Below are 20,102 nucleotides of genomic sequence, written 5' to 3'. Positions count from 1 at the left end.
GACAGTCGTGGATTGTGTGGCCAGGCAATGTGGCCTCTCCCCGCCGCCCCTCCTCCCCAGGAGACGCGAAGCTCAATGTCTGCTTTGTCCACTCTGCTTTTTACAGGTTTCCTTCCCCTACATTTTGGGAGCGAAAGTCCAGAAGGAATTCTATCATCAACAGCGTCGCGTTGGAAATGGAATAACCGTGGGATCCCACCAGCCAGAGGGGAGGGGGCGGGGGTTGTAAATTAGGGAGCAAAGAGAGCACTCTGGAGACTCTCTGCCCGCCCCCCTACCCAAAGAAACATTTCCATTTCAGGAGAGGAATACAATATTAAAGGAGGGGCATTTCCTATAGTTTTGCAAGCAAATGGGGAAAAGGTGCCTCTATTTAAAATGTGCAAAGCTGCACCAAGGTTCCAGTAGTCTAGCAGGTAAGTCTCTCGACACTGATCCCAAGTTAATCAAAAGCAGATTAATTGGCGCAAACAAATTTCCTGGATCCGAGATCCTGGAAGACATATTTTGCCTTATCTGAGAAAATCCAGCAAAGTGGCCAGTGCTGATAACCAAGGATATCCAGTGGTTATAAATACACAAGTAACCCAGCCATGCAGGCCGGAGATGCGTGAAGCCTGGCCATGCGGCCCGGAGATGCGTGAAGCCTGGCCATGCGGCCCGGAGATGCGTGAAGCCTGGCCATGCGGCCCGGAGATGCGTGAAGCCTGGCCATGCGGCCAGGAGATGCGTGATGCCCAGCCATGCAGTCTGGCGATGCATGAAGCCCAGTACATGCAGCCACTTCAGCTCAGTCATGAGGCCCATGCTTCTCCAGTTGGGGGGAAGGCTGGCGCACCATCTCGTAGAATAGCGTGCCATTACTTCAGATGTGTGGGTTCTGGAGATCATAGCCCACGTCTACTGTCTTCCTTTCTGGCAGAGGCCTCATGACAATCCACCAGGAAACCTCTCTTTGAAGAGCCCGGATCCGCTCCTTGCGTAGGAAATTCAATCCCTGCTGGAGAAAGGTGCCATAGAACTGGTGCCTGTAGCGAGAGGAACAGGGGATGGTATTCCCCTTATTTTTTGATTTCAAAGAAAGACGGGGGATTGAGACCCCTCATGGACTTGCACGGTTTGAACAGGCTCCTCAGGAAGGACAAATTCAAGATGGTTACGCTTAAGTCCTCCAGGCCCTTCAACTTCAGGACTGGTTGGTGTCTCTGGACCTCAAGGACGCTTATTTTCATGTGCCGATCCATTCAAAGCACAAGAAGTACCTGAGGTTCGCGGTTGGTGACACGCACTTTCAGTTTCGGGTCCTGTCGTTTGGATTGACCTCCGCCCCGAGGGTCTTCACCAAGCTCATGGTGGTGGTGGCAGCTCATCTCAGGAAAGGGGGATTCACGTCTACCCCTACATGGACGATGGTTGATCAGGGCACGCTCTCCCGAGCAAGTCCTGGATCATCTGTCCGTCACCTGCCACTCCCTTCACAAGCTGGGCTTCTCCCTCAACTTAAAGAAGTCTCACTTGACGCCAACTCAACGGCTCCACTACATCAGAGCAGTGCTCGACACGTCCCTGGGGCAGTGTTTTCCGCCCCATGTGAGAGCTCTTCACATTCAGCAGATGGTACACAAGTTTCGACGTGCCCAGAGTCTCCCGGGGTTCGAGTTCTTGAGACTGCTCGGCCTCATGGCATCCTGCATTCTTCTGGTGCCAGAGGCCCGACTGCGGATGAGATCTTTGAAGTGGGCTCTCAAGATGCAGTGGTCACAGTCCTCCGCAGGATGTGGTACCCCGTTCAGGTGCCACCCTCGTTCGCTCAGGACCTTCTGTGGGGGGCCGACGAAGGCAATCTGATGAGGGGGGCTCCATTTTGGCTGCCCTGGCCGGAGGTGACTTTCGTGACGGACGCATCCCTCACGGGATGGGGAGCCCATGCCAACGAGCTGACAGTCGGCGGTCGTTGTTCTCTGTCGGAGTCCAGACTCCATATCAATCTGTTGGAGCTGAGAGCCGTCAGGCTTGCCCTAAAGGCTTTTCTGCTGACTGTGCGGGGAAAGAATGTCCTGATCCTGACGGACAACACAGTGGCCATGCACTACCTCAACAAAAAGGGGGGGCAGGGTCACTTCCTCTGTGCAGGGAGGCGATGCAGCTCTGGTTCTGGGTCATCCAGCAGGAACTTTCGATTTCCGGAGACGAAAACGAGATGGCAGACACTCTGCACAGGCAGAGTGCGATCTCTCACGAGTGGGAGTTGGCTCAAGAGATTCTCCTGGAGATCGTCGCCCTTTAGGGGACCCCTCAAGTGGATCTCTTTGCCTCCAGTGTCAACCGGAAGTGCAAAAGGTTTTGCTGATGGGAATTTCCTCCAAGAGGAGCCTTGGGAGACGCGTTCGTGATGGAGTGGTCCTTCCCACTGCTGTACATGTTTCCTCCAGTCCCCGTCATCCTGCAGGTGCTGCAGGAGGTTACGGAGGTTCGGTTCCTGGATGATCCTCATTGCTCCGGCTTGGGCCAGGAGGGCGTGGTACCCGGACCTTCTCGACTTGTCCATCTGCCCTCCACGTCGTCTTCCCTACCAAGACGATCTGCTCTCACGGGAGGGGGGGTCAGGTTCTCCATCCAGAGGTCAGATCCCTCAACCTTCACGCTTGGCTTCTGAAAGGTTGAGGTATAAGGATTGGAACCTCCCTGAAGATGTGATGGAGGTGTTGCTTTTTGCCAGACGGCCGGCAACAAAGTCCCTGTACCGTTGCCATTGGAGAAAGTTCTGCGACTGGTGCAGGGATATGAATGTGGATCCTTTTTCATGTGACATTCCTGTAGTTATGTCTTTTTTGCTTTCTTTAGCCCACAGGGGCTTGCAAGTGGGTAACATTAAAGGTTACCTGGCGGCGCTGTCCATATTTAAGCGCTCGTCTGAGGAGTGTTCTTATTTTAAAATTCCTTTCATTTCTCAGTTTCTGAAAGGGCTCACTAATGTGTTCCCTCAGTCACCTTTCCAGGTGCCCAGTTGGGATTTGAACCTTGTTCTCTAGTTTCTAATGGGTGCTCCGTTTGAGACTTTGCATTCTTGTTCTTTGAGACTGTTCACCCTTAAAACCGTATTTTTAGTTGTGGTCACTTCCGCTCGCAGAGTGAGTAAGTTACAGGCACTTTCAGTTAAGCCACCCTTCACTGTGTTCCATAAGGACAGGGTTGTCCTTCAAGTTCGTCCTTTCTTTCTTCCGAAGGTGGTGTTGGAATTTCATTTGAGCCAGAAGGTTGTTCTTCCGGCATTTTATCCTCCTCTGCATCCTGATAAGGACGAGGAGAGGCTCCATAGGTTAGATCCTAGGAGAGCTTTAAGTTTCTACATTTCACGCATGTCCAGGGTCAGAGTGGACGATCAGCTCTTTATTGGTTACGCTGGAAGGCGTTTGGGACAAGCTGTGACTAAGCAGACTTTGTCTAGATGGATTGTCTTGGCAATTTCTGAATGTTACCGTCTGGCGGGTAAGGATCCTCCTGTAGGCTTACGGGCCCATTCGACTAGGGGTGTGGCTGCCTCTACTGCCCTGCAGAGGGGTGTTCCTATTCGTAACATCTGTGATGCAGCCACTTGGGCTTCGGTCCATACTTTTGTACGTCACTACTCCCTTGATTCTATCCATGGGCAGGATCTGGCCTTTGGCAAGGCGGTCCTTTACTCTGCAATTTGATTAGGCATTTTAAATTTGTATATTCTAAATTCTTTTCCCACCTCCTTACGTTGGTACTGCTTTGGGAGTCTGTCGTAGATATGGAATACGTCGGAGGACCCAATCCTCTCGAAGAACAAGTTACTCTCTTACCTGGTAACGTACTTTCGATGGGATGGTCCGACGACGTATTCCATATCGCTCCCTCCCTGCCTTCCCCGCTACAGAATTTCTTATGCGATTCCAGCTTACGTTTCGGCAAGGCTTTCTGTGGTCATATTGGCAGTAGACTGGTGCCACACATTCTGGGGAAAAAACTACAACTGAGGCTACGGGCATCGTGTGTCCTACTTATAAAATCTGCTGATGTTGGCTCGATGGAGGCACTCGAGGACGGCGTATCGACGTCATCGACACAGACGCCAAAAGATTTTCCGAAGCAGCACTGCTGTGGTGATTACTGTCATAGATATGGAATACGTCGTCGGACCATCCCATCAAAAGAACGTTACCAGGTAAGAGAGTAACTTGTTCTTCTGGCCCATTTCCCTCCCTGACGAGGATGTTCTGACATCTAGTGTATGGCTCTCAAGCCACGTTCCCTGTAAAGTGCTCCAATTAGAGAGGCCTGAGGCAAATTCAAAGTGCATTCTCAGAAACCCAGCATTGAAAGGGTGAGCAGGACCACTGCATACATGCTAACCCTCCCGATTTAGGCGGGAGGCTCCTGACGTTTCGTGAAAAAATATTGCTATTTTTCACGCTCTCCCACCTAAAATACTTCTAGCCCCAATGCATTCTATGGGAAAATGTGCAACCCCCTATTTCTCTGATGACATCTCCGGCCCAGATCAGTTGGAATGTTGGCATGTCTGCCGCTGCCCCACTCTTCTAGATCCTTGGTGCAAAGTGGCAGGCGGGAGCTCATGCACGCAGGCTGTGCGGACACGCTCAGCGATCGGACGCACGCAAGGAACGTCTAATCACGTGAGTCTGCCGGCAATTTTACAATCCAAAGTGGCCGACCGACTTGATAAAATATCGGTCCTACTGCACTTCAAACACTTGAATTAACTGTAGTTTCACAACCAAAGAGCCGATTGGCAAGCCCCAAGATGAGGATTGTGACAAGAGCGCAGCAGTGGGAAGTTGAGGGAGCAGATGAGAAATTGAGGAGTCTCCAAACGGAGGTAAGCCCGAGGCTGAAAGAGGAGGAGGGTGCGAGAGTACAGATGGAAAAGAGGAACATCGGGGAGAGAGAACCGAATGTGAAAGGGGAAGCCAATGAGAGGGACAACATCAGAAGTTTGAAAGAGAAGGATTATGATTGGTCATTTATAATGCCCTTAATACTCAGAGGTTTCTAAGCGCGGACCCAGGGATTGAACCAGTGTTGCTCCACGTCGTCTTCCTTCCAAGGCGAGCGCCTTGCCCCTGAGCTATTGTCCCGAGACCCAATATGGTGAGAAGAGAAAGCTAGTGGAGAAAGAAATCAGGAAGAGAGAAGAAGCACAGAAGACAGAGTTGAAGTTGCAAGCGTCAGGAGTCACAGGAGCAGATGGGGGTTTGGGGGGGATTGCAAGTCTGGGAGGGGGAGCATGGAGGGGTGGAGGAACAAGTAGTGCTGAGGGTGTGAGGGGTGCTGTTGAAGTTTGTGTATACAGCGAAGGGAGAGGGTGGAATAAGGGCACCTGTGGTAGGCCATTGAGCTGCACAGGAAAAGGAAACTGTGAGGAGAGAACAAGGATCCAGAGAAATGGAAGTGGTGAAATGTGTAGGAAAGGGCCAGAGGGAGTTCTGGGGTGACAGCCAGTCTGTCTAAGACTGGGTGCTTCTGAGAGACCAACTCCCCACTGTACTCAACCCCACCTAAAAACAACCAAAAAAGCAGGACTGTCCTAAAGAAAAAAAGTTCACCCGGAGACTGAGACTTGCTGGGGAGTCCCTGAGAGTCAATAAGAGATTTGTGAAAGACCTCGTCATTGGAGACCTTTTGGTTTCCAAAAAAGTACATACCTTGCATGTCCAACCACTAATCAGGAAGTCGGACCCAGACATCAGAAACCGCTCCAGAACTTCATTTTATTTTTTTGCTATTGCTGTGACTGTGTGGCTCTTTCCGCCTATCGTTGTTATCCTGTGCCTTCCTAGAGTCCTCTGAAAGAGAGTGGAGGGGAGAAAATAGAGTAACGCCGTTTAGAGAGAGCAGCATTTTAGCAAGAATTTATCAAATGTTCTGTTGTAATGTTTCTTCCATTTAATTTAAACCCCATGAAATAAACATTGCTAAAGCAGCTCTGTATCTGGGCGTCAAGGAAACTGATATTCAAAGGGAATGGGGATGAATACAGCAGTGCAGGGTTTGGTGTCCAAGGAGAGAGGTGTAAAAGTCAAAGTAATTTGATGCGATGGCGCAGGGTTCAAGCGGGCCAGTACTAGAAGGTGTCGTGGAAGGAGGGAGCCCACCCCAAACATTCCCTGGTGCTCGGACGAGTGTGTACAACACCCCTCCTTACCTATGATGATGGCTAACCCTTATGGGGGGGAAAGCCGCTGCAGGAAGCAGCAGAGGGAAGCCACCACGCAGCAGCAGCTCACACTTACAGATCTCTGTGGTGGAATCCATTGTCAGAAGAAAGACTTTGAAAAGGATTACAACTGCATTGTGTAATACTGACCCCTGGGTTCAAAGGCAGTGGGAGTGACCGTGGATACACGCCTTTCCTGGGCCAACTCTTGGAAAAGCTGGCCATCTCCCAGCTTACTCTCCACACTGAATCTGTTGGTTGTCTCCTTGACCATCAGTCTGGCTTCAGAGCTGCCAGAGGCACGGAAACTGCGTTCCTGAACACCTGTGAAGATTTGCCCTCTACCCTTCATTCCAGCATTCCTTCTGTCCTCATCCTTCTTGATCTTTCCTCTACTTTCGACACAGTCAACCAGCCCATCCTGATCAATCGACTAAGTGAGAACCTGGGCATTGCGGATGAGGCTCTGGAGTGGCTGATCTCCTTCCTCTTGGACTTCCCGTCCCAGGTCCTACTTGGTCCCTTTCACTATGCCACCTCTCTCTCTCTACCTGTGGTGTTCCCCAGGGCTCTATCCTCTCACCCTGGTTTTTCAACCTCTACTTGGCCCCTTTGGCCCACCTGATCTCTACCTCCTGCTCTAACTTTCAGTGTTATGTCATGACACTCAGTTTGCCTTCAGGCTCCCATCATCCTCCTCCTCTCCTCTCGCGCTCATTCCTGACTGTCTATCCGGATTCAGGATTGCTGCGCCTCCAACGATCTCTGCCGTAATGCCAATAAGATGGAGATACTTCTCATTGGGACCCCTGCTTTCCCTCTTTCACTCTGGCCACCCGCCTTTGGCCCTCTTCCTTTGCCTTCCTGCGAGGCAAAAAACGTTGGTGTCATTTTCGACTCCACTCTCTCTTAATCTCCTCGCATCTCAGAAGTCGCCAAGTCCCACTACCAGCTGCATCTCCTCAAAGGGACTCCTCCCTTTCTCACTTTTCCCCAGAAGCTCACTGTCTCCAGGGGTTAGGATACAATTACCTAACTCGAAATGACTGATCTCATCAAAAGACCTGAAACACACACCACAAAAGGTCTAACTACCAAAAATTCGAACTTTTCGTGGTAGGTGTTTAGGTCTATTGGTGGGATCTGTCTGACATTTTTTGCTTTTTTTTAAAGGGGCTGCAGGGGTGCCCCCCACGACTTCCTACTCACTACACTGTACAGTACAGTGAGCGGAGGATGCAGGGGTGTCCCCCAGGACTTCCTGCTCACTACACTGTACAGTACAGTGAGCGGAGGATGTAGGGGTGTCCCCCAGGACTTCCTGCTCACTACACTGTACAGTACAGTGAGCGGAGGATGCAAGGGACCCCATGTAGCACACCCAACAGAAAAAAGAAAAAAAGTGGGGTGCGGGGGTGTCCCCCGCAACACTCTGCTCACAATACTACACAGTATAGTGAGCGGAGGTTGCGGGGGAAACCGCCTACAGCTGCCTGGAAAAAAAAAGATATATATAATAATTGAAGGACTCTGCAGCACTGGTCCCGATCATGGAAGTGAAAGGGAACTGGTGCCGCAGGGACACAGCACAAAGGAAAGGTAAGTAGAGTGGTGGCGTGTGTTGTGGGTGGGGGTAGGGGTTTATGTTTGTATGGTTTTGTAATGGATGTTCGCATGGGAAATGTACGAACATTTTGTAGTGCGTACATTTCCCATGCAAACATTTCTGTCGCGGGTTATTCCACTGTGGAAAAAGCGCGTAGAGCCATCTCCAGAGCCCTAGTTCTCTCTAGGCTGGACTAATGCAATAGCCTCTTTCTCAATCTGCCTTCCTCTACTCTCCATCCTCTGCAACTAATCCAGAACAGGACTGTGAGACTTATCCTTGGCCTCAAGCGCAGGGACCATATCTCTCCAGAACTGAAATCTCTCCACTGGCTCCCGATGGCTGCAAGGTTCAAGTCCCTTTTCATTGTTCACAAGGCTTTCTGGGGTGGGGGCCCGCACTACCGCCAAAGCTTTCTTCCAGAATACCTTTGTTCTTGAGCCCTTCACTCAGCTACCTCTAACTCTCTAAGGCTTAGATGCTTCTCCGGCAGAGAGTGAAGGGTAGAGCTTGCTCCTCTGCAGGCATCTCCCTCTGGAATGGCCTCCCTGCCCATCTCAAACTTGAGCCGGACCATCTAAAGTTCTGGAAGCAGCTCAAAACGTTCCTCTTCTCATCTGCGTTCTCTCTCTCCCTCCCCTGCTGACCTACCTAGCCTACCTGTCTGCTGTACCGACTGGTTGCTTGGCTACCCTCAGAGTCTCACTTGGTACCAGGCTCTTTCTTGATCAGTCACCCTTGCAGTGCCTCCAGGCCTACCATGCACTTAGGGGCTGTAACTGTTACTCTACAGTCCCTACTTCTCCTTGCACTACACAGAGCCACGCTGCCCTAGCTGCACGTACTCCGAGCATTGCTGCCCTATTTTTCCCCTCCCCTCTCCCTTGCACATCCCCCCACCCCTCCCTTTCCCCTTGCACTTCTCGTTCTCGTACTTGCACGATCTGAAGGACACAAGGCTTAGTAAGATCATTTGTCTTGTCCTCTCTCTGTCTTCCCTCCCTGTCTTGTCGCGCCTAGAAACGCTTGTGCCTTATCGTATCCTATTATATCACACCTGCACACAGCAGGGTAGCAATGGTTTCACCTCCTCAATTTGTATAGTGCACGATTTGTTTGTGGCAATTGGATTGCACCACATAAGAGATCTATGCGAGACAAAGGGGTGAAGGAGGTGGACAGGGAAGAGGGGGGAATGGGAGATACCCCCACCCCTGTTAAAAAAAAAAAAAAAACACAATTGTAAGGCGAAGGTGAAATTGCCTCCGGCAAACAGTCCTCTATCATAATTGTGGGGATGAAACTACATAAAACCTTCTGGGTGGAGAGCAGTGTAATTGTCAATTGTCTGTGGCAGGATCTAAAGGAATATCACAGCCTGCTCTGCAGGCTTCACGAGGTCCAGTAGTGGAATGGAGCTGCTCCCCGTACACACAGACCTTGAAAGGGAATGGGACTGCTTAAAGCAGTGCAGGGTTTAGCGCCCATTGAGCGTGGTATTGCAAGGAAGTGTTATTTCACACAGAAGCATGTTTCCTTCTTGAAGAGCTTGGTCCTGTAGTTGGGGTTTCCAGTCCCTCGATGATTGGGTGGCCGCGTGTTTTGTAGATGTGGTTTCGTTGAAGTGTGCCCGGTGCTGTGTTTTGGGTGTGTGATCCTTTGTCGAGGAGCTTGGTCCTGTAGTTATGATATGATAGGTTATTCATAATGCGCTTAATACCCAGAGGATTCTAAACGCGGACCCGGGGATTGAACCCGTGTTGCTCCGTGTTGTCTTGCTTCCTAGGCGAGCACGTTGCCGCCGAGCTATCCTCCAGAGACAATGGTTTTCAGTCCCTCCATGATTGGGTGGCCCTGTGTTTTGTTGATCTGTTTTCCTTGAAGTGTGGCCGGTGCTGTGTTTGTGGTGTGTGTGATTCCTTATGTTGGTGGGTGTTGAGTTTGATTTTCTGAATCCTAGTGGCAGGTGTCTGTCTGTTTCCTTCAAGGAGTGGATGCCTGTGTGGCTCTGTGTTGGGATGCGCGAGCCGTGTAGCCTTGCCTTTGTGGATGCTTTTCTATTTGTTTCTCCTGTGCAAGTTAAGTTGTTTGCTGAGGCACCTGGTTTCCTTCTTCTGCCTCTGCCCCTGGAGTAGCAGGTTCCCTTCATGGGGTCAGTGGCTCTTTCTGTGGGCCTTTGGGCCATTATTTCCTTCTTGTTGGTGGCTCTTTCTGTGGGCTATTATTTCCTTCTTGTGGTTGGTGGCTCTTTCTGTGGGCCATTATTTCCTTCTTGATGTTGGTGGCTCTTTCTGTGGGCCCTTGGGCCATTATTTCCTTCTTGTTGGTGGCTCTTTCTGTGGGCCATTATTTCATTCTTGTGGTTGGTGGCTCTTTCTGTGGGCCATTATTTCCTTCTTGCAGTTGGTGGCTCTTTCTGTGGGCCATTATTTCCTTCTTGATGTTGGTGGCTCTTTCTGTGGGCCATTATTTCCTTCTTGCTGTTGGTGGCTCTTTCTGTGGGCCATTATTTCCTTCTTGTGGTTGGTGGCTCTTTCTGTTGGTCATTATTTCCTTCTTGTGGTTGGTGGCTCTTTGTGGGCCATTATTTACTTCTTGCTCTTTCTGTGGGCCATTATTTCCTTCTTGCGGCTGGTGGCTCTGCGCTTGTGGTTGCATGTTTGCTTGCACAGGGGGTTGGTTCTGTTCAGCTTTTTGCATCTCCTGTCAGCTGCAGATGGCTCTATGTTGGGGTCCTCTCTGGGGTTGGAACTGGTGTATGTCTGTGTTTTATCGCTCTGTGTGACCGGCTCTTTTTTTTCTCTCTCTCTCTTTGCAGGGCTGGATGCTTCTATGTTCGAGCTCCTTCCTTCGCCTGTGGATATTCCAGACTTTCAGCGCTGCAGGCTGTGCACAGACCTCTGGAAGCCTTGCCTGTGCCCCTACTCGCTTAGCGTTGAGTGGTACCCGTGCATGCTCAAGTACTGCAAGAACCGGGACGCCACCGGCAAAATGTCGTCCTATAAGTGCGGCATCCGGAGCTGCCAGAAGGCCTACAGCTTTGACTTCTATGTGCCCGAGAAGCAGCTGTGCCTGTGGGACGAGGAGACCTAGCACAGCCCGCGCGTGGCTCTGCTCTCTGAACCTTCCTGGTCCTGGAACACTTGGGGTCCGGATTTCGTCCCCTACTCCCCAGGTGGAGCTCGTGCAGCTGGCACTTTAAATGAACACGCTATGTGAGGTCTTGACAGTATGGCCGTGTTTCCTGTCCCTGTTACTCAACAGGCCACCCCTAGGAGGCCAATGGTTTCTCCCCATTCTGCGGCCTCTTTGGATTTTTGAGGTGAATGGGATGCCGGCATGAACGACGAGAGGGTGGCTGTGCCCACCTGAGAGGGGTAGGCCCCTTCCTGATTACAAATGAAGGCACCCAAAGGTCCTTTTTTTTAGATGGTAGCTGAACAGCGAGTTGTGTAACATTCCATACACCGGCATCTCTTCCCGTTGATCCGGAATCGATTGTGCGTTGGTACAGTCCCCTCCGCCCCCCCCCCCCAAGACCCCGCGGAGTCTGTTCTGGACTTGGCACCACAACTTGCGTGTGACGTCTGGGGCCCCCGCAGCACTGCTGACCAATTGTTGATGAAGTTGCAGATGGAGGATTTTCTCTATAGTGTAAACTGTGAAAGTTTCCTTTTTATAATTATGTTTTTAAAACCGATGTTTCCCTGAATATCCACCTGCACCGCCCATCTCTCCCCCCCCCCTCTTGCAGGAAGTATGTCATGTGTTTGTGCGGCGTTTTTCATTGAATCCCAGAATAAAGTCTTAATGGTAATTGTAGCCTGCTTCCTGGAACCCCTCATCACCTGGCTTGTACCACTCTCCCCCTCCCCCCCATCTTTCCTATCCCTGTTCTTTGCCTCTCCCCCACTGCCTAACCATCGGTCAATCCATCAAGCAGCCCATCGTCACCCCAACCCATTCTCTCTGCAAACTAACCATACGCAGTTCATGCACTTTCCAGTCTTATGCGAACCCGTCCATGCCCCCTGCAGCCCCCCAACACTTATTTCCATTGGATTAGTCCATCAACGTTTCCTTGGCAATCCCCGACTGTCACCCCGAACTATCTGACCTTGGCGCAGCCCGTCAACTTTCCCACATCCGGCCTATGGGTCCATTAAAGGTTCCATCTTTAACCCCTTCGTTCACCATTGCCATCCCTGGCCACTCGCACTCGGTGGCCTGATGTGCTCCCTGAATCCCTGACCTGGCCCTTTCCGCCCTGCGGAACTCTGACACCATTGGCCCCGTTCTTCTCCCTGACCTTCATCTCTTTCCAATCCCTGATCCCGAATCTACGCCTGCTCCATTTCCGGAGTGCCTGGCCTGTCCCGGATGTCACCCTTGACCTTCAGGCCCCCTGACTCATGGCCGCCATTATTTGCGTCTAATCCCAGAACCATGACCTTTTCTACCCACTATTTCCCTCTTGCCCCTCGCTGTCTGTACAGTGCATGAGTTCCTTTGAACTCACTAACCCCACTTGACCCCTATTGTCCTCATATCGCCCCGATTTCACCACAATAACACACTCTGACCCTGATATCTGACGTGCGCTCCCTTCCAAGTTTACTTTCTCACTTTCCCTCTTCCGGTCACTGCAGTAGAGCCCCGCACCCGCGTTACACCCTCCCCCACTCTTCCACCTCCCCGCCATCACGTGGTGCCCCCTCTATGAAGATTTCACCAAATCCTTTTTGTAGTGAACATACACACAGATATTCTTTTTATGAATCTCTTGGGACGGGTGGGGAGATTTTTTATATTAAAACATGAAGGATAACATTCCTAAATTACAAATAATAAAGCATATTTAATCTATGTACTTCAGATCAATTTTACGTGCATTGCTCGGTTAATATTTCATGCTTGAGGGGTTTGTTTCTTTCTAGACATGTGTAGAGTGTGCGCGCCACCTGGTGGATGTATGTGGCATGTTAAAGTACTGTGCTCGTCCCCCTCCCCTCCGCCTAGTACCCATGATTGCATGAACTCCCAAACTTCAATCTACAAATCCTACCTGAATACACGGTTTGTATGCATTATTTATTTAAAGAGAGACTAGTCCGAAACATCAACAGTAAACACATTGTCCCACGTGAAAGCATTTGGGAAAAAATATTTCCACCTCCAGGTATTTTTTAAAAATATATTTGTTTGCGGAGGAAGTGCTTCTTTGCAATGTATACAGCGCAAGCCTAGCTAGAAAAGAGGTTGCTGAGGGGAGAATACATAGAAAGGTGGCTTATTTTCCATTCTATGCCAAATAGAATTACTTTGCTCACATGCCTCTTAAAACTGCTGCATGAAATGGCACCGAATTTGGATTAAATAAATTGGGTTACATTATTTAATAATAATCATAAGTTTATTGTGATTGAGTTCAAAATTAAACTTTACAAAAACTTAATCGTATAAAAGAAATGGTAAAATACAAAACGCCAAAAACAGAATTCAGAATTAAATGCATAAAACAGTGTGCCCAATAGCCGCTCATTGAAAGTTGTATTTAGAAGTGAGCCCTATAGCCCCACTGTGAATTTAGAAGCGTGCCCTGTAACACCTCTGTGCAAAGTTGATTTTAGAAGTGTGCCTAATAGTACCTAATAGCCCAATAGCACCTCTTTGTACAGACAAACCTAGAAGTCCACCTAACAGTCTAATATCATCCCTGTGCAAATTGAACTTAGAAGTGTGCCTAAAAGCGAGCCCCCACTGAATTTAGAACTACAATTAGAAAGCCCCCCTAAAATCCACCTAAAGCTTGTACCAAGCATGAGTACACCCACCCCACCAGAATTTGTCGGAAACGACCACCGTGGACCGCCCACACTCCCCGATCTGCCTTCCCTCCCGTCCCCACTGCCCAAATCATCCCACCCCCTTTGCATTCCCTACCATTCCCCTCTCCAAACACCAAGCCAGAGGGGCACGATGGCAAGCCAACCACCCTAAGACCACTCCCCCTCCCCCCGCACCCTGCCACCTTCCCCCCAAGCGCACCCTTTCCCCTCCCTAAAAACTGCACGCCTAGCCCTAGCAAGAACCGAAGCTGCATCCCTCTCTCCCTCCGATCCCCCTACCCTCTCTCACACTCCAATCGCTACAAATAAATTAAAGAGAAAACGTACCTGGTCCCCCTCAATCTCTCAGCACTCCTCACCTCCCCTGTCTCGACCCACCACCTCATTCCCGCAGTCAACTCATTCCCTGTGGCTTCACCCTCCCTAAAACCCCTCTCCCTCGATTTCTCATCAACTGCAACTGAAACTCCTAATCGCCCACACCCCACCTTCAATTCCCCCGAACCAAACCCGATCATCCTAACACACGCAGCTACCCAATCCCACCAATTTTTCTGCTCGCCCACTATTCCCATCGAGCATCACCCCCCCACCCATCTCCCTTCCCAGTCTCCACTCTCTCCGCCACCACCCCCTTCCGCTCCGAGACCAACCTCACCTGCCGATATGAACTACATCCTATTTAATGCCCGATCCGTAGCAAAAAACAGAGACTGCATCTTTGACCTCCTCGCCTCTGACAAGCCAGACCTGGTTTTCATCACCGAAACTTGGTTCTCTGACGACTTCGCCCCAATCGCTAATGAAGCCTTCCCCCTGACTACTCCCTTATCCCACTGAACCGTCCCTCCAGAGGTGGAGGAGTAGCATTCGTCTTCAAGTCTCTCTTCCAGGGGTGGTGGGCGGGCAGAGGGGAGGGCTGGAAGGAAGCAGGAAGCAGGGGGAAGGCGAAGGGATGCGGGCTAAGGGGAACACAGACAAATTTACAGGTACTGGGGCCAAATTATTAAATGTAGCACCTTAGGGACAACTCACCTGCTCAGCCGCCATGGATGGCAAGGTGGAGCGGGAACCCGAGCACGGCTCGGTAGATTCCCAAACACACGAGGAGCGGGCCAATCGGGGGCAGTGGGTGGGCAGAGGGAAGGGCTGGAAGGAAGCAGGAAGCAGGAGGAAGGCGAGGGGATGCGGGCTAAGGGGATCACGGACAAATGTACAGGTACTGGTGCCAAATTATTAAATGCAGCACCTTAGGGTCAACTCGCCAGTCGACACAGGAGTCCCACAAGGAGCATGCCTATCTGCCCTCCTGTTCAATCTCTACTTGATCACCCTCCCACCAATATTTTGTTCGCACAACATCCTGTGCTACAACTACGCCGATGACACTCAACTAATTCTAAAACTCCTGAACTCAAAACCCAACTCCCGACCAGACCTGGCCTCCTGCCTCCTTGACATAGAACTCTGGATGACCCAAAGCCACCTCTTGTTAAACCCCTCCAAAATGGAAATCGTGGTATGTGGCAACTCCGAACTTCTTCCGCACCCACTAGCCTGGCCATCCACCATGGGCAACTCACCAACGCCCTCCAACTGAGTGAAAAATCTTGGATGCACCCTTGACTCTGAGCTAACACTCGCGCCAAGTCAACAATGTCTCAAAGTCCTGCCACTACCACCTTAAAACCCTTATACGCATCTTTCCATATCTCTCCTTTCCCAACAGACTCTCTGTGGTCCAATCAATCGTTATATCAAGACTGAACTACGCAAACCCTCTATACCTCGGAGTCCACGCGTACCAACTGAATAAACTCTAAAGGGCACAAAACGCTGCAGCCAAATAGCTACTTGCACTCGGCCCAAGAGACCACATCTCCCCAGCCCTTAAGAAGCTGCACTGGCTTCCAGTAGCCCGAAGGGTGACTTTGCATCTCCCATCGAGCACTGCACAAAACCGGACCTCAATATCTTCAAGACAAGCTAAAACCCTACCACCCCCCACGCACCCTAAAATCAAGCTCAGCCGGCCTCCTAGTCATACCGAAGACAAACTCAGTCAGGTTAGGCGGAGCATCATTCTCAGCCTTGGCCCCCACGCTATGGAACTCGCTCCCACCCCACATCCACCTAACTGAGGATTTAACATCTTTCCGCAAACTGCTGAAACCTGGCTCTTCCCCTAAAACCAACCCGTACCAAACTAACCCAAACAGACTAACAGCAACTCAATGGCACCAATCCAACAAACTGCCTGATGCGAGAAACTGACAGCTAATAACCCCTGATCTAAACTAGAAGGTCAAACAGAATTAAACGAATTAAGTATATCAAAGCAGTGAAATCGCTAATAAGAGTAAATCATACGGAAACAGTAAAGAGATTTAAACTCCTGAAATGGACAGAATGCATGCGGACTGAACAAAGTAAATGGCATGGATGAATTAGCTAGAATGGATGAAACAGGTGGAGCAAATGAATGCGCTGAGTGGAAGAACAGATACCTATATAGATCGGATGAGTGTATGGAATGGATGAACATGCTGAGTGGATGAGTGTGTAGAGCGGCTGGATGTGTAGAACGGACAAGCGTGTAGCGTGGATGAGTGTGCAAATACAGAGAAGCGAGTAGAATGCAAGAGTACGTAAAACAGATGAATGTCCAGATCGGATGAGCATAAACCAGATAAATGTGTAGAAGAGATGATTATGTGGAGCGGATGAGTATGTAGAGCACATGAGGGTGGATAATGGATGAATATGGAAGTGCGGAGAGTGTGTAGATCCCTGGAGCAGATGAATGTACAGACCTGGCGGATGAGTGGATAGAGCGGATGAGTGGATAGAGTGTACAGAGAGGATGAGTGGATGGAGCGGAGGAGTGGATAACTGTATAGAACGGATGAAAGTATAGAACAGATGAGTGAAGAGATGAATATATAGAACAGGATATTGCTGCTGAATGCGTGAAAAGCGCAAGTGCTTAAAGATGATGAGTGCGGGGAGCAGATGAGTGCGTAGAGGAGGTGAGGGGGTGAGTGCGTAGAGGGGGTTAGTGCGTAGAGGGGATGAGTGCGTAAAACAGGTGAATGCATAGTACATGTGAGGGCATAAAGCGGATGAATGCCTGGAGCGAACGCGTGCCAGGAACGAACGAGTGTCCAGAGTGAATGGACGTGTTGCGTAGAGCGGACGAGTACGTAGAACGAATGAAGACAGATTGCATCCAATACTGACAAGAGTGCATGCATGGGGCAGACAAGAGTGCATGTGTAGAGCTGACTGGAGTATGCATGGCGGACTGGAGCGTGCGGAGCGGACTCGAGCGCGAGGGGCGAGCAGGAATGCATGGAGTGGATGGGAGTGCATGGAACGAACTGGAGCGCATAGAATTACGTGACGTATATAGTATGACTTGGAATGCAGAGAACGTTTGAAAGAGCATATAACCAATCATATCTCACCACCACGCTTACTCTCTCCTTTACATCACCACTCAACTAGAACACCGAGCTACTATCACACCATTCGGTATAACTGTTCTCATACCAACATCCGCCGCTCACTCCACATCTGCTGATTACACACACCCCAGCCGGGCGTTCTCCTCAGGCCTAACGCAGCCACACCCGGTCTGGATAAATCCTCCCAGAACAAACACATACTCCTGTTCTCTCAACCACCACACCTACCGCTAAGAAGCAGCTATTAAACGGATACCGCACGAGCTGCACACATACCCGGTGCTCACATGCACCTTTTGACTCTCTCTACTGATCTGAACTTCGGTTCCCAATGGCGTTCAACCTACCAGCACCTTCAGACCATACCAATGGTATATAAGGTGCTATATAAATGCAAAATAACAATAACAATTGTGATAACTAAGTAGATACACGAATAAAACATGGGCGTAGATGGCTAGCTCTACCAGTTACCGAAGATTCTTCAAAGAGTGAGTCAAAAGTAGAGGCAAATAAAGGCATGTAGAGGAAAATTCGCAAGCCTCTAAATTATTTCAGGGTTGCATGATTCGCCAATTTATCAATTCTTGAAACATTTCATAACGTAAGTCTCAGCTTAAACCAAATTAACCCTGGGTCGTAGATCTCTAGGTAGCATAGTGGGCCTTTAAATGGGCAACAAAGATTTAATGTGCAGCCACACCCAAAATAAGGCAATTTGGATAGCAATTGAGTCAGAATTTAGACAGTAATCCCAGAAGGAGTCGACAGTAATTTCTTCGTTGCAATGTACATGACTACCCAGATTGCACATGTACAGTGGCCTCCAGTTAACACACTGGGTTAATACATGTCTAGCCGATTCTAGGTTTCTGGGAATGCCACAGATTCGGCAATGCCTATCTCCAGAAGCTAGCTTTAGACGAGGGCCCAAGACCAATAGCACTGGTAATTGGTTCATGCAGAGCTTCAACAGGAAAAGTCTTACTGCCGGGGTGGGGCACAAAATGAGATATGGTTGAGTTTTCCTGTATTGATTTACCACATGTGATTCTTCTTCATACCCCGTTAGTTTTGAAAGATGTGCATAAGTCCGACACTAGTCCCATTTGTTAAGTTTCTTCTCAAAAGATTTTTTTGAATGGATGTTAGATCTATTTCTGCTATGTGCAGATGACAAGCCAATCTCTGTAAAGAAAGTTTCATTCAAGGACTTCTAATTCAGACCTCGGGATACCCTCTTGTTCTCGTGGTTCTGCCCTACCACTGCTAACGGTATACAGACTGGGACAGCACAAGATTTTAAGTAGAAGCATCTTCTAGCCTGAAGAGCCATACCCCTCAGTGATGTAAGGCCCAGCTCTAAGCTGAGAAATTCCATTGAGAAGGAGAGGCCCAAACACAGTACTGAGCGCTATTAGTGCCCTTCAAGCCTATTTAGCCAAGTTAGATCTTGCATGGCTACAGCACCAAGGCCATACAGGTTGGCAGGGACAAAGCATTGCTGATATAGCTTACTGATCCCCAATATACTATATCCTGCATGGCCTCTGGCAAATTTACATGCTTGTATGTGGAGAAGCTTTGCTCGCCTCGTTTTGTGGGTTTTTATCAGCCCATAGTCCACCCGGGTATCAAACTCGAGGCCTAAATAGAAGGATGGAGAATTATCTATGGTACCAATTAAGGAATCCTTCCTTGTTCTATTGACCTTGTTTCTGGAGATCAAAATGACACTGGTTTTCTCCAGATTGATGGTTGAGGCCTATACGGCCAGCTCGTTAAGCCTATTGCTCATGCCAGAAATGGTTCAATAGAAAGAACACCAAGTCATCGGCATACAACATGCCCATCAGAGGTGTGCCATCTATCTTCGGAGGGCAGTTTAATTTTAGACAAATGAGGGAGAAGGTCAGCAATGTATACAATATGGGGCAGTCGCGCACCCCTGCTTAACCCCCATGTATTTATATCAACGATATTTGTGATGTCATCTTTGATGTGCTGGGTGTTAGTCTTAACAGTGCACGTGGTGGTGTGAGTTATGGTTGCTTAGCTTACCATAACTGGCACATTTCTGGAGTTTTTCGGTTTTACTTGTAACCATAACGTCCCTTTTAACAAAGGTTTTTCATTGAATTTCATAGGTTTTTATCAGTGCAACTTAACCATAACCTCACCATAACAAAGTTTTTTCATTGAATAAAAATATATATATATATTACCTGGCCCACGGTAGTGGCCGTGTATTTATGGTTAAGTTGCTAAACCCATAGGAAAAGCACTTTTTGAGTGGCTTATAACTTCGCTCCCCCTGGACGAATTCACACCAAACTTGGTGAGGTTTGGTCCAGGGGGTGCAAAGTTATAGGGGGCGGTCCCAAAATCTTTTTTTCCCCCATAGACTGAATGGGGAACAAACTTTGCTCATGCCTACAGCCCAAACCCCTGGACGGATTTTCACCAAATTTGTGGCAGGAGCAGCGGCTTGGTCTCGAAAGCGTGCTTTTGTAAATTTGGTGAACATCTGTCCAGTTGTTTTTTAAAAATGACCAAAATGTAGGTCACAAAAAAGTTGTGCTATGTATGTCCGCTCCGCGGACACACTTCCCTTTTCGCATTGCGGACAGGACACCGATTGGTTAATCGGCTTGCGTCATGTCTGCGGACATTGTAAGCGCCTGCTGAATGGATGGTGAAAAGCGTGAAGCGCATCAGATTTTTGGAAACACCCGCCACCTTGGATTCGCGGACAGTGGCCGGTGTCCGCGGACATCACAGTAAAAACATATTAAAAAAGAAAACATTGGACTTGTCAAGTTTATCAAATAATCTCTGGGGAGGTGAGGTGAGGGGAGATGAGGATGGGATGGGATATGGCTGCAAGAAGCAAAAAAACTGGTGTTTTGCCACAAAATTCTGCGAACAGTTCAGATGGTTGCGGACAGTCCTGAGAAGTTCGGGTACACTTCAGATGT

The 20,102-nt window shown here is 49.4% G+C and overlaps 1 protein-coding gene across 2 annotated transcripts in view; it reads left to right on the top strand.

Moving 5' to 3' along the window:
- Nucleotides 1-12,689, top strand: part of OAF (out at first homolog) — a 111,156-nt gene extending 98,467 nt beyond the window's left edge. For both annotated transcript variants that reach the window (XM_069614345.1, XM_069614344.1), the window contains exon 4: nt 10,627-12,689. In XM_069614345.1, coding sequence (XP_069470446.1) covers nt 10,627-10,901 — 275 coding nt within the window. In that variant the 3' untranslated portion in view covers nt 10,902-12,689. The remainder of the gene's footprint in view (nt 1-10,626) is intronic.
- Nucleotides 12,690-20,102: the final 7,413 nt, after the last annotated feature.

Source organism: Ambystoma mexicanum, chromosome 9, assembly GCF_040938575.1.
Source record: "Ambystoma mexicanum isolate Mex_15411 chromosome 9, UKY_AmexF1_1, whole genome shotgun sequence".
Lineage (NCBI taxonomy): Eukaryota > Metazoa > Chordata > Amphibia > Caudata > Ambystomatidae > Ambystoma > Ambystoma mexicanum.
Note: the sequence above shows the minus strand (reverse complement) of the source record. Positions and strands in the feature narration are given on the sequence as shown.